Source organism: Balearica regulorum, chromosome 1 (genome assembly GCF_011004875.1).
Source record: "Balearica regulorum gibbericeps isolate bBalReg1 chromosome 1, bBalReg1.pri, whole genome shotgun sequence".
NCBI classification, from domain to species: Eukaryota; Metazoa; Chordata; class Aves; order Gruiformes; family Gruidae; genus Balearica; species Balearica regulorum.
Window position 1 is genome coordinate 50967509 of NC_046184.1, and position 17232 is coordinate 50984740.

The 17232-nt window shown below is 36.2% G+C and overlaps 1 protein-coding gene across 3 annotated transcripts in view; it reads right to left on the bottom strand.

The window, feature by feature from the left end:
• Positions 1–17232, bottom strand: part of NR2C1 (nuclear receptor subfamily 2 group C member 1) — a 39362-nt gene that overhangs the window by 8398 nt on the left and 13732 nt on the right. For all 3 annotated transcript variants that reach the window (XM_075748872.1, XM_075748880.1, XM_075748868.1), the window contains 7 exons: positions 15007–15088; positions 12256–12435; positions 9679–9826; positions 9507–9597; positions 8003–8187; positions 4441–4603; positions 2201–2322 (listed from right to left, as the gene is read on the bottom strand). In XM_075748872.1, coding sequence (XP_075604987.1) covers positions 2201–2322; positions 4441–4603; positions 8003–8187; positions 9507–9597; positions 9679–9826; positions 12256–12435; positions 15007–15088 — 971 coding nt within the window. The remainder of the gene's footprint in view (positions 1–2200; positions 2323–4440; positions 4604–8002; positions 8188–9506; positions 9598–9678; positions 9827–12255; positions 12436–15006; positions 15089–17232) is intronic.

A 17232-nucleotide genomic window follows, 5' to 3' on the forward strand; every position in this document is an offset into this window, starting at 1 on the left:
ATCTTCAGGAACGTTTCTGATGATTTACTGCAATACTATTAATATGTCAAACGACAGATTAATGTAGACTTGCCCTGTACTGGATTACACAGAGTTTACCTAGGGTAATATTTTTTACTGTGATCCAGTTCTTGTTATGGTAGACATGATACTGTACATGCATCTTCTACATGTATTTGTCACATCCCCTTTCATCTCCCGTCAGGGAGACTATGCTGAGAAACAGTGAAAATAGGCTGTACTGGCTACTCAGCTGGTATGGGTGTAGAAAAATGTCTCATCTAGAGCAACTTTATGCCTCATCAAATTTAGACAAGAACCAGCTGATCAAACTCAGGCAGCCTCAAAAAACTAAGAGGCTGTAAACCAGCTTGATGAACATTTCAGTAGGAATCTCTCTTGCCTACAAAGATCCTCATGCAGAAAGATGAACTAAGCAAAAATGTGGTATCATTAACTAATTCTGTATGCCAAAGCCTACAGAAAACACTACAGAAGACACTACAGAAAACATTGCCTGAGGAGGGAACCACCTGGATACAATTATCTATCTTCCTTACAAAACCATTACTATGGGTTTTTTTGGCTCGTCAACTCCTCTCAATTACTAGTACCATGAATTCCTCTTCATAGTGAAATGAGTCACCCTTCTAAAAGTCAAAATTATAGTACATAATGAGCTCAAACTAAAAAAGCTGCATTAATTTCAAATAAATCTCCACTTGAAAAAAAAGTTAATATTCTAAGCTCTTCAAAAGGGAAACTGTAAATTTATGTTAAATGGTATTTAAATATGCTGTTGCCCATGATCTGGACTGGGACTGTAAATGCTAGCACAGTAACTATTAAGGCAGCCTACTCCTCCGTTTTTTATTCAAACAGAAAAATATATTGGGAAGTAACATATTCAAAAAAATATGCAGATTTTCTATACGCATTTCTTGTTAAATCTTTTCGGAGAGACAGGTCTTCTGTACAACATTTTACTTTTATAAAGCAATTCCCACTTGTAACAATCATTTGCAGTGTCTCTCTGTTACAAAAACCTTTAAAAAATACATAATGATATAATGTTCTATATTAATTTCCTGCAAATTTTGAAATTCTGTAGGGCAACACTTTCTACTAAAACAAAACATCATATTTACCTGATTTTTTTACCCTTGCTATTGTTTAACTTTATAGAATTTTATTTTTTCTTTCTCCAAAAAACAGGCTTCAATTACACACAATATAGTATCTTTCCTTAAACATTGTAGAATCATTTGGCTTAAAAATCTGTGTGTTTACTCAAACACAAATGGTAATCACAGATCATCCCGCTTTTGACAGTCTTCCTGGAAAAGGGGACAATCCCTCACTTTAAAAAGGAATTCTCTTTGCTGCCACAGTCATACACTATTTTGACATTGAATTAAAGAAAAACACTGTAGATGAGAACAGACAAACATGATTTATACTCCATTTGTGTCAGAGCTGATACAGTATCTTTCTTTGATGTGTCTCCATAAAGTTACTTCTGCAAATAACATAAATCACTTTTCCCCATGCTGTTTTGAGATGTTTTCTCATCATGAACAGCAATGTACTACTACATTTAGCTTAAGAATTTTAAGTGAAACACTGAATTCTGCTGGAAAAGCAGGACATTATACAAACTGTAAAAAGAATAATAAGTATTACTTTCTGGTTACAGCAATCATCTGCTTTTGGAAAATCCCCTGAAATTAAACAACTTAATCCTGAATGCTTCCTGAATCTAGGTAACCATTTTCTTCATATAGGTTATTAAAGACAAAATTATTACTACTAATTCGCCTATAAAGATAACAATATTTGGGGATCCAGGGAGGAGCTTCTTTTTGGTGACTGCCTGATAAGCATCTTAGTTCGGGATGCAGCTATTAAAAAGCAATAGGAAGTCCTATATACTAAAAATTTATTACAGTAGCAGCAGTGTGCAGGCATTTCATTGTTATAAATCTAGTCATTTTTCCTTCAAAACACAACCAAAGTACTTGAAATGGACTGAAGTTAGGAGTAGTTTTGATTCAGAAAATTTACCTTCATGATGAAGATCTATAAAGCAGTTTTAGTAAGTATATTTATATTACAAAATGTCGCAGAAGACAACATAGAAAATAAAAAATTTAGAAGTGTGTACTCACAACATGAGCGAACAGAGTGACTGAACACTTACCCTAAAGCTTGGAAAGATGGAATGGAACGTGCCCAGTGCATGGACAAGAAAAGCAACCTGGAGGCGGACTCGCAGATATAGTGAACATTAAGATATTCAGGCATAGGAGAAGGCATGGTGAGCTGGCAACAAAAAAAAAGGACAAAAAAACCAAGGTGCAAGTCAGTTATTTTACTTTCTTCATAAAAAACCATGGTAAGAAAAAAATCACTCTTAGAGTTTAAGTGAAAAAGTAACACTGTTTTTTTAAATAAACATGAGATAATCCTGAAATAAAATTGAATGACTCCTTTTTTCATTATTAGCCACAGTGTTACACCCTATAGTAACTACAAAGCAACAAAAAAGGCAAAATTTTTAAATCTTTGTCTCAGATAAATATTCATGCCTGGGACATCTGGAGATGGAAAATCTCAAGTAAAACTCAACTTTTGAGAGACTCTCAAAGAACAAAAGTTTCAGAAGAATCATTGTAATTAGAATGGAATTGTTTACATTTATATAGAGAGAAATACATAAAAAATACAAACACAGAGGTATCATTACTTTCTAAAGCTTTCCCCAGAGGAGTGGAGTAAGTGGCCTGAAAAATTACAGGAGCTACCACAATTCCTGGGGAGGGTGTGTGTGGGGATTCTATTTCACAAAACATCTTTTTTTGTACTTTTAACTAATATTTTACAAATAAAAACATCAAAAATGTTTTGATGTGTGAGTAAAATACCTAACATACAGCTGCTCCCAAGTCCTAAAAAGTATAATCAATATAGATCAGAAAGAACCAGCTCTACCTTTCTCAACGTACATTAGTAAAATCAGTGGCGTTCCCTGCGTATGTGAAGAAAGTGGGATTTGACCCAAAACTGCTAAATATAGTGTTGTAGTTTTATCATCAGAAATTAATACTTCTTAAAAAATGGTTTGGCTAACACAATTAAAAAAAAAATACAAAATACATTTACATTTGAGAGATGTTTATTTGAATCGTCAAAACGTGTGCTGATGAGAGGGTGTCATGGTTTAGCCCCAGCCGGCAGCTAAGCACCACGCAGCCACTTGCTCAAACCCCCCCGCGAGATGGGGGAGAGAATTGGAAGGGTAAAAGTGACAAAACTTGTGGGCTGAAATAAAAGCAGTTTAATAATTGAAATAAAATATTATTGTAATAGTAACAACAATAATAAATAATAAAAATTGTAATGAAAAGGAAAGTAATAAAAATAATTAAAAAAAAAAAAAGAGAGAAATAAAACCCAAGGAAGAGAAGTGATGCAAATTAAAACAGTTGCTCACCACCACCTGACCAATGCCCAGCCAGTCCCTGAGAAGTGGCCTCCTCACCAACCTCCCCTCTAGTTTTATTGCTGAGCATGACATCATAGGGTATGGGATATCCCTTTGGTCAGCTGGGGTCAGCTCTCCTGGCTGTGTCCCCTCCCAGCTTCTTGGGCACCCCCAGCTGCTCACTGGTTGGGTGGGGTGAGAAGCAGCAAAGGCCTTGGCTCTGTGTAAGCACTGCTCAGTTGTAAGGAAAACATCCCTGTGTTATCAGCACTGTTTCCAGCACAAAGCCAAAACATAGCTCCTTACCAGCTATTGTGAAGAAAATTAACTCACTCCCAGCTTAAACCAGCACAGAGGGGCAAAGTTTAATAAAATGTCTGGTACTGAAGAACTTTTCAGATGAGCAAGCTGTTTGATTTGCCCATGAATAAGAACATGATGAAAAAGACAGATAGAAGAATTGCTGCAGGCTTGTAAAATGAGAAATAAAACCAGAAAAAATATGGCCAAGAAAGAAACCGTATTTTCCCTTAATGATAAAAGTCAATTAATACCACACTAACATAGGGTACATACACAAGTATATTTGTCAGTTTATCCTTTAAGAGTCTCAAAATCCAGTTGCGGATTGCATCAGATCCACCTGTTAACAAGCGAGAATGTAGATGCTGATTCTCTGCTTCGTCTGACTCTTGTCTATGTAAATCCTTTTGCATGGATTACCTAGTTATTTTTAAGGTAAGAAGCTATAAAATAAACGGTGCAGCTAAACCACTGAAAAGAGCTATACATTTTCCCAAAAAAATAGTGAACCAGTGAACAAAAGTGGTGCATTCATCAGAAATGAATGCCAATACCTGAATAAATAGTTACTCTTCTAAGAAATTCAAAGTAAGATTTAATCAGTTATGTTAAAGTGGGTAGAAATAGCCAATGGTAAAAAAAGTATGAAGTACCCTGAATGCTACATGTGCATCACTGAGTAGTGGCCCCTCTATTTCAACGACATTCATGCTTGTTTCTCCACCAATGAGCTGTACGCTGGCTTCAACACTTTCAGAGTTCTGGCACGCTGCACTCTCTCCTGGATTTAGTGCTTTTGCAAGAGTATCAAATGCCCTGTAAGATCACAACAAACAAAAAAAAAGAAAACTTCATTTTAAAGATCATTTCAATTTAGGAGAAACCTGCACATGTCTGAAACCTGTATTTAGATGTCTGTTTCAAAGAACCAGATCAGGAAAATAAAAGTTGGTAGTGTGCTTTTCCTGACACTCCACCGAACAAAATCCGTGAAAACTCCAACTTACAGTGGCTCTGAAACAAAAATTAGCAGCAGATCCTGTTCACACTAGTTGCCAACAAATTCACAGTTTTGACACACTGACTGTGCTGCTGAATCACAGTTTGCCTTTCAAGATCTCTTTGGTGATGTTTACTGAGTGCTGGCATGAGCGTTTTAAGCACATGATCATCAGACTGCTGTTAAAGCAACTTAATGCACATAAAAATTCTACAGATTTTTGCTGCTATGAAGCAGAAACAGAGTAAGTCTGTTGGTTTTTTTTTTTTTTAAAAAGTAATGAGTTGTGGTTAGGTTATTCAACTTAATTTCTTTCAGTACCATCCTCAGTACCTTTTGATGTGGGGCAGTGACTCCTGTCACATGCACAAACATTATAGGGGAGATGTCAAGATAAGCACAGGTATATTACTGCTTATTTTGCTGCTTGATGACAGATCCATTGTTTTTCTGTTCACAAATACACCTGAGAACCACAACTGATATATCCTCAATCAAAATTATACAGTCTTGATCACTGCCTACAGACAGATGACATATCCTGAGAGCAGTATCATTTGTATACAGTGCTGCATGAAAAACTTACGCACTGAGGTCTGAAAACTTTAGAGAAGCTGATTATCTGCTTGTATGTAGAGCTGATTCTCAATTTATAGAGATATGTTTATTACCACAGAATCTAAAATCACTGATTTAATGCCAAAGTCTGGAGTAAAACTTTGCCACCTTCTCTTTCCCCACACTCCCTAGCTATTTAGTTCATTAACATGCTAAAAAAAAAAATCTAAATGTTTACTATGTTTGACATAACCATTTGCAACCAAACGAAACATCTCAATAAAAGAGCTGCTGCCACTGCCTCAACCTTGAGGCAGTAAATAAACTAGCTTTTGCTCCTATGCTAGCCTCTATACCTTGATGTGTACACGTAAGAGTGGCTGGATCATGCACAGGTGGACAACACAGATACACCTGGGATGTTTTCTGTCTCTGGTATATGGAAAGTAGACGTAAAGGGAATACATCCCTGGGTAAGCTCTAGAAGTTATATTATCGGACTCCGGCTAGGAGATCTAAGTTTCAGGCCCTGCATGGGTCACTCTTGGCAGCCTCAGGTAGAACAGGCAAATGCAGCAGCTCAGTGGCAGCTGCTTCTTCAGAAGAATAGGATCTCTGCAGGGCAGAGGACAGAGCAGGGCCAGGAAGGTAAGAGAGGAACAAGATCTCTCCTTTCCCCAAAAGGTAAATGTCATATGCATCTGCCATGATTCTGTATTTATTCTACTATAGGCTGAAGAGTCCTTTTTATATAGGGTGGGCAGGTACACTGGTTAACCACATCTGCCCATGATACTTGGTTTCCAACTTACTCCTGAATGTTTGCTTTCAAAGAAATCTTCTCCCTCCTATCTCACAAACTGGCACTAGTAAACCAGCGGAAGTCAAAAACAGCGTTGCTTCCTCACAGCTCAGCACTATGGGTGCTTTTCATACACAAAGCCCCAACATAAGCAATGATTGCAAGGTAAAACACCAAGGAAAAGAGAATCTAGAACAAAACTTGCCTGGAAGCTATGAAAACCCAGCCCACAAAGTGAGGAAAAAAAGGTCTAATCAACATTAAAATACATGGTATTGATATAATTTCCTAGAAACTGCTTTGGTTCTCTTTCCATCAGGCCCAGTCGCTAACAGGTACATAGGACTGCTGATAAACTGTAAAAAATGACCACAGATAATGAAGCCGTTGGAGGATGAGGCATATAACATTACGATATAGAGGCAGCAGAATGCTAGCAGAAAAGTTGCACCCTAAATTTGTGTCAGCAAAAGTGAAAGTTTAACTACTGTAGCTGCAAGCAATGGAATATAATAAAATAAATGAAAAACATGGATGGATAAAACTTGCTTCCTGAAATCCCTTAAACTCCTTTTCTTCAGTAAACATCTGTGCCTGTTAGATGAAGCTGGCATAGGGCCTGGCAAGGAAATCAAAGATGTAAATAAAAATTTTAGTTTCTGCTTGGGTAACAATTTCGCTTTCACAGGAATACTTAACTTGAACCTCCCCACTGGAAATCTATTAGGTAACGTACTGGACAAGAGGATGCATTAAGCTGAGTCAGAGCTGCTTCAAGCTCTCTGGCTGAGAGAACTCGATGCACTTTCAAAGTCAGATTTTTAAAACTGAACAGAAACACTGAAGTTGGCAACAGCAAGCATCTGAAAGTGCCAGGAAATAAAGAAATGAGATTGCTGCATCTTTTTCAACAGCCATAGTATTGAATGAAGGTTATCAGCATGTACAATAATACTAGTTACACAGCATATTATATTCTCTACCTAGGAGGACCCAGCAAAGGCCCAAATCCGCACCTGTATAAAGTCATATTGACTTTCTAAGCAGCATATAAAGAAAGGAGCAGAACAAAAGCATTCTGCTCGCAGTTATACAAAGCAGTAGAGTCTATAGGGGAAATCCTGTATTTCAGCTAGTACAAACTACTTCAGTATATACCAATTCTTTTTTTTTTCCTTGACAGATTTACTGCACGTACACCTTTTCAAAACAGTATGTACAATGTAGATGGTGTGTAAAGGAATATTGCTGGGACGGTTGTCAGAAGCCTGCATGAGACGACAACCAAGGAAGAACACAATGGTGACTGACGTAATAACTGAGTACATACTACACAGAATATCTTACACATATGCTTGCCAAAATAGCTCAGTTAAAACCAGTGCAAGACACAAGTTTGTAAGATATTCAGTGAATGCATTTGTTTTGACGGTAAGAATTCTCTGAGTTCTCCTGCTTTTCAAGCTTTTAAGGCAATTAATAGTTACAGGCATTAAACTATTTACACAGATGAGATCTCTAAGAAACAGTTTTCCAGGATGATACAAAGTACTAAGACTACAGCGTAAGATCTAACACACATTATTAAGGCAAACCAAAAGGTAAGAAAATCAGCTGTAAGATTTACTCTGAAATCGATTTCAAGCACAAACAACTAAAAGTATGTATTTCTCAAATGGAACTTCCTTATTTCACTTGGAAAAATCTTAGAAGATTTATCTTTTACATGAGCTCAGGCTGCTATTACTACTATTTTTAATGCAGATAAATTACCTACACTGTGATGATTTAATTAATGGTCTGAATTGACAGAGACCTCAAAAAGAATAATATTTTAAAGTTTAACATGCCTTACCTTGTAACATCACTACTACCTTGCTCTTCTTGCTGGAGTTCAGATAATGACGCATCTCCATTACTTAAACTCTCAATCATAGATAGCTCTGTACTGCTTTGTGACATGTCTTTGCATTTACTGAGATTTGCTAATGAAGTCACCACGTTTGCCAGTGTACTTAAATCTCCCTGGCATGCTTCAACCTAAGGGAAAAGTATAGCTTTTAATTCTCTCATATTGGCAGCAGTTAACGTGCAATAGAAGAATCTAAATTTTACATAAATGAAGAATTGAGCGTGTGAATAGACCTGTAAGAAAATTATTGTTTTCAGTAAATGGGTAATTATAATGCAGCAATTAGACACTGCACTACTTCTAAAATATGAAATATTTAGACATTGACTTTTACAAGTAATAGCTATCTATTTCTTTCAGAAAGAATGCTACAAATGGTAAGCAAGTGCAGAAAGAGAATTTATGATCTCCACTCAATAGTCAGTTACTGGGACCGTAAGACTGCCCTAGATTATATTTTTAGCATCTTCCTTTCTTCCTCATGTAAATGAGTCAGTAGTAATAGGGTAGGAGAATGTTAGAAAAGAAGAAATGGATAAAAAGTCACCTTTAAGCAAGCAGAAAAAAAAATTGCTGCAGCTTTTTTGGGTTTTATGTCTGTTTTTAACTGCAGGGGAACAAGGTGATTCAGTAGTGACCAGCAACTCGGAGAGGCAGTAAGTCACATTTCCCACTCTGCCCCACAAAAAAAATTAATAAGGAAAGCAGATGATTACAGACAAGTATGCTGCTACTAACACCAGCATGCTACACATCATTTAGCTTGCACTGTCATACTCTACAGATGGAGCCAGAAAAGTGAAATGAAATAAACAACTTTTGATGGGCCCTTTGCAGACATAGCAAGCGAGGCAAAATGCCTGAAAACAGTATGAGGTAATTTAATATCAGCTAGAAAAATACAAAAGCTTCCTACTGTGCATGTGTAGGAAAGTTATCACATGGCTTTAGTGGATCAGTAAGTGTAACAACAAAATGGAAACAAAGGAAAACCAGCTCAGAAATAAGACTGTTGTTGAGATAGCTCTTACTAGCTTTGCAAAAAAAAAAGAGTGATTTGGGGGAAAAAAACCTAACAGTATTTATGAAATGCACTGTGATAATGCCATGTGAGGTTTTGCAAACATCTTACTCTATTGGTAGAAAAGAAATATCCAAATGTCAGGATTGCCCAATATGAGGAAAAATAAGGCAGCCCTTAAAGCTCTCTAAAAAAGGGGAGGAAAGTATTTACTTTGTAGAGTTCTTAGCATTTCTACTATGCAAGGCTAAAAGCATTCTTATGAAGAGGAGAAGGCATCTGCAACACTGGCTAATGTTGTAAAGGAGTGTTTTAGAAATTAATTTAACAACACAGAAGTACAACAAAAGAGAACAACCTTCCCTCCCCACATACACCATTACGGCAATCAACTCCGCTTAATATATCAGTCGTATCATCACACACCTTATCTGGAGTCATCAGCACAGCAGGCTCACTTTTTATTGCAGACTGATGAATGTTAACAAACATTCCTGATTCCAGCAGACCTGTTGATCTGACACAAAACAGCAGGCATTTTAATTCTGAGGTGCTTTCAGGAAAAGGAGATAGCTACTTCTGAGTAGCCTTTACATACCTTGCTGTTTCATTGTCTGTTACAAAAGTTGGAGTTGCAGCTAACGGACTACGAAGATCTTTCCGAATGTAGATCTTTTCTGTAGAAGCTGCACAGTTTGAAGATTTTTCTCTTGATACTTCAATAGGTTTCCTCTCACATTGTACAGCTAACAAAACAACACACAACTATTAGGTCACAGCCCTAAGACTAAGAAATAATTCCTTTTTTCTCTCTGTTTAATCTGCAGTTTTAATAATTATTCTGAATATTTACTAAGGTTATAACTAAAAAGACCCATAACCAATAAACTAATAACCTGGGTAAAAACTAACACACCAACTTGATTTGTTCTTAATGAAATGACGTAGTAGTCAAAAGTCTGAGACCAAACATACAGACACTTAATAATTTTTCGTTACAATTAAGGGAGAAATCTCCTTACATCTTATTTTTAATTTGGATCTTTAACTGGAAGCTTATGGATTCTTCCTCTTTCAATTTCACTAGCCCACCCTCTCAGCTCATCCGTAAAGGACTTATGGTACCCTTTTCCATGAACTGTGGGTCTGGGTTGAACCCATGCAACTTTATGCACTTAAAGAAGCTTCCCAAGTTAGAAGCTTAGACAATACAGGGGAAAAGGGACATTCACAAAGTTCAGTTCAGACCATTTAAGATCTGGGCAACACCCTGATCCAAAATCACTGACTTTTAGACAACAAGCAGATTTTAAATGTGAATAGCTCAGTGGAACTAAGTGAAATGAATCTGAGCTTTAGCTTACAGATATATCACCTTGCTTTGGATGGATTAGAGAACATTAAAATGAAATTTACAGTATTATACCATATGGGGAACTCTGTAGCTCTACAGAACAAAGAGAAATCAGTTTACAGTTTGATTTTACAAGTTTAAAAGGAAAATTTAATTTCTGGAAAAACAACAGTAACATGAGATTCTTACTGTAACAATTAATAAAAGGTATTTGCAAAGTACAAATCTTTTAAAAATATGCAGTAATTTGTTCTTCCACAATTTTAAAATGGTGCAAGTAATTTTATAGATTGGAATAAGATCCTGGAAGAGATGCACAAACGAGGCCTGTACGTAATTTAAAATACACATCAATTCACCAGCCTGATAAACACTGGCTACTGGCTAGCAGAGCCTCTTTAATATTGTACTGCACATAGAAACTGTTTAAGCCTATAAAAAGAATCCTGAATGTTCATTATTTTAAAACAAAAAGGCAAATAAGAAAAAAACCTAATGATTTTTTTCTTCAATTATGCAGTTTTGGAAAATGTGTAACTAAAGAAAAAAAACGGAAAAGATTTCAAGTTAGTAGAGGACTGTGAGGCTATCTGAATTTTTACATCAATAAGTATCATAAAACCAACCATCATAACATCACCAAGTATTGACAATGCCATTAAAGCTAGCCCGTAACACACAAATGGTGCTTTGACAGGCTGGGAGATGGAAGCAAAAGTCTTTTTCTTCCTTTGCTAACCCTGTGCTCCCTGGCTGGAGCTTGGGAGTTTGCTGAGAAAGGGCCAAGACTTCTTCAAGGGACAAACAACCCCACTGAGGGAGCTACAGTACAAGATGGTGCTGAGTTTTCTTTCCTATCCCCACTCCACTGAGGAACGAGACTTCTTACCCCAGAACAATCCTTTCCTCTGCTCAGTCTTCTGCCTCGATCCAGACAGCCTTTTCCTACCTTCTGACCCCCCAGCCCCAGCAATTTTGTTCTGCTTGAAAAGTCTTCTGTGGAGGGGCAAAGTACTTCCAGCTGAACTAGAGGGTAAAGATCCACTTTCATTCCCTCAGCTTTTTCTCCCTTTCTGAATTCATTTTCTCTTTGCTGGAGAAGTGTTACTGGCTGACAGAAGCAGGGCTGTAAGGAGGGGAATGTCTATAGATGTTCAAGAGGGTCAGCAAAATAGAGCTGGATGGCAGAGAGCAGAGCACAAGACTAATTCTCTGCATATTGCAACAGCATGGCAGTATCAGGGCTGAAGAATTCATGCATTCCTTGATTTTCTGGGTATTTACTACTCTGACACTGCTGTGGTATTGCATTATCACTAAATCCAGTGTATGGAAATCTAAAAAGGAACTTGAAATCTGCAGGAATCGGTAAGAACTGAACTCTAGATCACTATGGATCTCTGCCTTGTGAATAACTGTCTCTGCAGAGCTTTGCCAAAAGTGAACAGCAATTGCCAGTAATCTCAGTTGTGGAAAAAGCGACAAGAAGGTAGAAGGATTGAAAACATTCAGTAGCTTAAGTGACACATAGAAAAATTGAGCTGCACATATAAAAACCGAACATGGAGACATACCTGACATTTGCCCCCTAGGAATAACAACTCATTCACTTTTACCACATGCAATGTGCTTATTAAGTTTGTCAAACAATATGTATCCTTGAAAACATTTCAGACTTCTGATACACCAAACTTGTATGATTCTTTAAAGGAGAAAGATACGAAGATTTAAAAATATAAAGTCAAGACAACAATTTGTATTAATAGCACAAACTTTAACATAGCTTCCAGCTAAAATAATTTACACTTATTTCAGACTTACAATCTTGTTTCATTCCAAATGCGATGCATCTCTGCAGCCTGCAGTACTGACATCGATTCCGGTGGTGTTTGTTAATGACACAGTCTTTTGTTCCTCGGCACGAATATACTAAATTCTTCCGTATACTCCTTTTAAAGAATCCTTTGCATCCCTCACAAGTTACTGCTCCATAGTGACGCCCTAGTTACAGAACAACATAAATCATGACATTAATTTTGCACTGTAGTTTTGGGGTTTTTTTAGAATTCCTATTTATTAAAAACAAAGTATTTGCTATTTTACCCAGAAAAATAACACTTTTTGCCCCATAGGTTACAGATCTTAAAATATATCGTGGCTATAGAACAACATACAAACGTGAACCATTTTCTAGTTCAAAGCACTTAAACAGGACAGATTTTACAAATAGAGAAGTTGCTTATTAAATTCTTGCTGAATCTGTTGACAGCACTGTTCGAAAAAGCTAAGAAAACAGGTTAGCAAGAACATACAAGAAATGGTACATCCTTAGTTTTTTCAGTAAAACTTCAATGAGAGAATAATCTAAACCAGCTAAATATTTTTTTTTAAAAATCAGCTGTTCTGTGAATTTTCTAATTTATAATACTAACATATAAAAATTTCTAGGATATACTACAGAAAAAAAGCTTTAAAATTATTTTTCAGAAGTAAATTGTTTTGATTCTAGATTAGCACAAAATACAAGTATTACTTAAATGTACTGGTTTTGATTAAGGCACGTGTGGCAATTCCAACAATATTAATTCTGTAATTTTTATATTTTTTTTCTATCCTAAAGAAAAAATAAATCTAAAACCGAAGATCCCTGACAAACACTCAAAATACATACTGCGGAGGCACCAAGGCTGCTCTTTGAACTAAGTAGGGCATATTACAGAAATAAATCTCAAATATGAACTAATGTAAGGGAAAATATATTTTTAGATTCTTTCCTCACTCCTCACAAACTTTCTTTTAGATACATCAATCTTGCCTACCTGAAATTTCTAGAAATTCTGATAGGTTTTCTAGATTCCTTTATCACACAGTATTAACACTACACTATTAAAATGTGAAATTATAAAGCATCATATATACTGCAAGAATATCACTAAGTGGAACATTTTAACAGCAGCTGGATTGTGAATACTTCATATCCATCCTGCAGAGTGCCTGAGCTGCTGCTTCACCTGCAATTTGAGGCAGCTGCTTGGATTCCAGCGTGGAGGTGTCTGCAAAGTAGTTTGCACAACCCCGCTTGTCACCTGGAGGGTTCCCCAGAACTCACAGCTGCTCAGGGACACACGGCACTCACCCCAAATTCACTACCACTGCTCGATATCCCTGGGCCAGGACAGGAGGGACAGCTCCTGGGATCTCCAGCCCTCCACTGGGGAGCCAGAAGAGTCTTGCCCATTGCAGCAGGCTAATTAGATCTTTGCAGAAATTTCCTTTGCGATAGGTAAAATCTGACATGTATTTAGAGCTCTAGAACTACACCTTTTAGGCTAAACTTTGCTGCAGTAGAAAAAATGTAATTGGTTTTATTTTCTAAGTAGTTTGCTCTACATCCTACTACTTGTCATGATGGATGATATCCTAACAACATTTAACTACTTCTTCCCTCTGGCCTCCCATTTTTATACACTTTATTCCTATCACTTCCCAAAAGGGGCATTTAACTGCAGCTGTCATATTTTGATATCACTGGAAGTCCATCATGCAGATTTCACTGACAAACCCTAAGAATTTTCTGATGGAGCAACCATTTCTCTACATAGTCTAATTTTAGCTAAATAAGTAAAGAGCAAAGTTAAACGTCTCATCTCTTGTACACCCCATTATCTTCTCTAACAAAGAAAGTGCAAACAAAAAGGAGCTTTCAGCTAAACCATGTTGAGGAACAGTCCTTATAATTCTCTCTCTCTTTTTAAAATAAAAAGACAAGATGCTCTCTCAATAATTCCACCTCTGACAGATCTGGAACACCTGATGGCAGGCGCACGTGCAAAGGGAACGTGGGAGACAAGAGTTCTCCAGCATACTGCTCCCACATTAATTCTTTCCAGTCTCTTAATATCATTACACAAAATTTAGTGCATGAAACATTATTCTTTTCTTAGCTTAGCACTCAACTTTGGTGGCAATATATGAATATACCATTCTTAAGCTTAATTTTATTAGAATTACAATGCATTTTTACAATTTTAATAATGGCTCTTCAAATAACTGTCCCGCATAAATTTCACATTAGCACTATTTTCACACACTTGCAAAATCTTCCTTACCTACAGGTTTCGTATTTAAAATAATGAACAAGTTCCTCATATATTTTCAGAGAACCTGTCAATAACAAAGTTTACTGCATGACATTATTTTAAGGAAGAAAAACTTCTCAACAGTGTTGCTTAAGTAATTTTATCAGCCCACTTTTTATAATAGAAAGTAAAATGTATCAGCCTAAGAAAAAAGGGCCAAAATTATCTGGTAGAAAACACTGAAATTGTCCTGTCCTGTTCTATTCTATTCCTGACCTAAACCAACAATAAATAAGTCCCAGACATGGACACTGAAGTAACATTTAGTGTAATTCTCCACTGAAAGAGTACTGTACCCTTTTTGTTTGTACATGTGTATATATACAGATGCATATACATGCAAATTGTTATATAGCTTCAGAAGAATTTTAAACTGCTTTTATAAAATTGCACCACCTTAGGAAAAAAAAAAAAGAAAGAAAAAAGTAAATACCTGATGCCTTGTCTCCACATACAACACACAGATCAAACACTTTATTTAGGCTCTGTTCATTGGGAGAGTTGTCTGTTAAAATCTGGAAAAAAGTGTGAAGGAATTTCATTTTTCTTTTTCTTACCTTCAAGAAAGATTAAAATAAATCTCATGCTTGTCATTTTTCTCTAAGATAGGGGATGAAATCTACAAATTGTGAAGTTTTCATGACTACATTTTACAGTCTTCATAGACACAAAGGAGCTACCTGCCATGCCACTGTGCTCCTTTTCAGGATGGAACAAAAGTTTTAAATACTTCTGAAAAGATTTCAAGATTTATTTCAATACTACCTCTGCAGAATGGACTGACATTTTGAAAAACATTTAGCATCTGCATACTCTCATTTTACCTTTTGTTCAATTTTGTATTTGTATCCTAATGACTTGTTCATACTACAAAAGATGCTGAAGCATTAACCAGATGGAAGTGTAAAGGCTACTATAGCTACAGTCAGATTTGTTAACTCCTTTGTTTATAATACACACAAATGGTGGATCGACAGAAAATGTACTCTGGACACTACCATTAAATATCAAGTGGTATAATATAGTTTGGCTTTCAGTAACAGTTTGACATCATCACAGTATTCTTGTCCTGTTTCATTTATCTCTGGTTCCTGTAAAACTACATTAAACACATAATATTAGAACCCCAGCACTACAGGGTAGGCGCTATAGCCTTCTATTTGATCTCTAAAAACTGTATCTCACTGCAACATAAATAAAGCACAGCAAAAATTCAATTTAAAAAAGAAACACACATATCACGGATAACAATCAAACATCATCTTGGCAATTATGTAAAGCAGAAAAGAAAAAAAATTCTTCTTCCTATTAAAAAGAGATTATAGTTTAGAAGCTTTAGGAATTTCTAATTTCTACTTTGTCTTAACGGGAAGTCAGACTCTCATTCCTGCTTTGCATATTCAAAACAGGACCTCGGATAAAAAGCAAGATAACTTACTGGAAAAGAAAGTACCCTATTCTCTGTAGGAAAATTAAGAAATCACTTTTTTGGTAAAGTTTGGAAGATAGTATAGGTGATATATACAGTAACGTTTAACAAGCCTACTTCTTTCTAGTTAGCCCTTGTTAACAATACTGTCTCACAGATTCACCTACTAAGTTTTCTTTTAACATAACATCTTTTTAAGAAAAATAATATTGATGAGTTAAAAGAATATTAACATTTCATTCCTTCCTAATTTCTATTATTAACATTATGTATTTTCATGATAGTTTATAAAATATCTCTCTCTCTCTCTCAACAAATTCTAAGTCCGTTCATAAATGAAACCTGCACTGAAATGGGAAGTTCAACATACAGAATTTGGCCCATGAGGACATAAAAATCCCAGACTTGGAGAACTCATCAACTGACCTTGAACATGAAGAATAGAGCTTGATTATTAAGATGAAGAAGAATCACTGAAGGTGAAACAGATGATGAGAAAAAAGGCCTTGCCAAATGAGAGAATGTAAAGATAAGATGCAATAAAGGCAAGGTTTCTTGCAAAACAAATGAACGGGCATTTCAAGTGAAGGCTACAGAAGAACAACAAACAAAGGCAAAATTGCAGATGAAAAGATCATTTAGGGGAGAAAACATGAAAAGATCCCAAAGAGGATGCAGTTGAACAACAAATGAATGGTAGTCTGTATTTCACCAACTTTAAGTGGGGAAAAAAAATCTCTACCCATACATATGAAGTGGCAACAGTAAAATCTAACTAAAGTGACAGAATACTGTGCTGTCTCTCAAACGAATCTTGTTTGCCCAAACTGCACAACCAGAACTGGAGCTTTTAATTTTTTTGTCTGGACTTTCCCTATACCTGAATTTTGCTCTTTAAATCAGTGTGGCACACTTCTCATCTGGTTTATACTTTTGTTAAGGTTTACTTAAAATACAAAATGCATGATACCACTAAACATGCTTAAATGCCTCTCGATAGACTGACTTTTATTACTACTCCCCTACTTATAGCAATCAAATTATTTGGAGCAAGGAACCTGGATGCCTATTTGCAAAGATTTGAGAGCTTAAAAAAAAAAAAAAAGTAATATATAATACAGAGCTATGTTTTAAGCTTGCACAACATCTGGGTAGTGAAACAGAGTAGTGGACTGGGTCCCAGAAGAGCACAAACTAAAAAAGAACAGGGGTCTTCAGTTGAAAAGATCC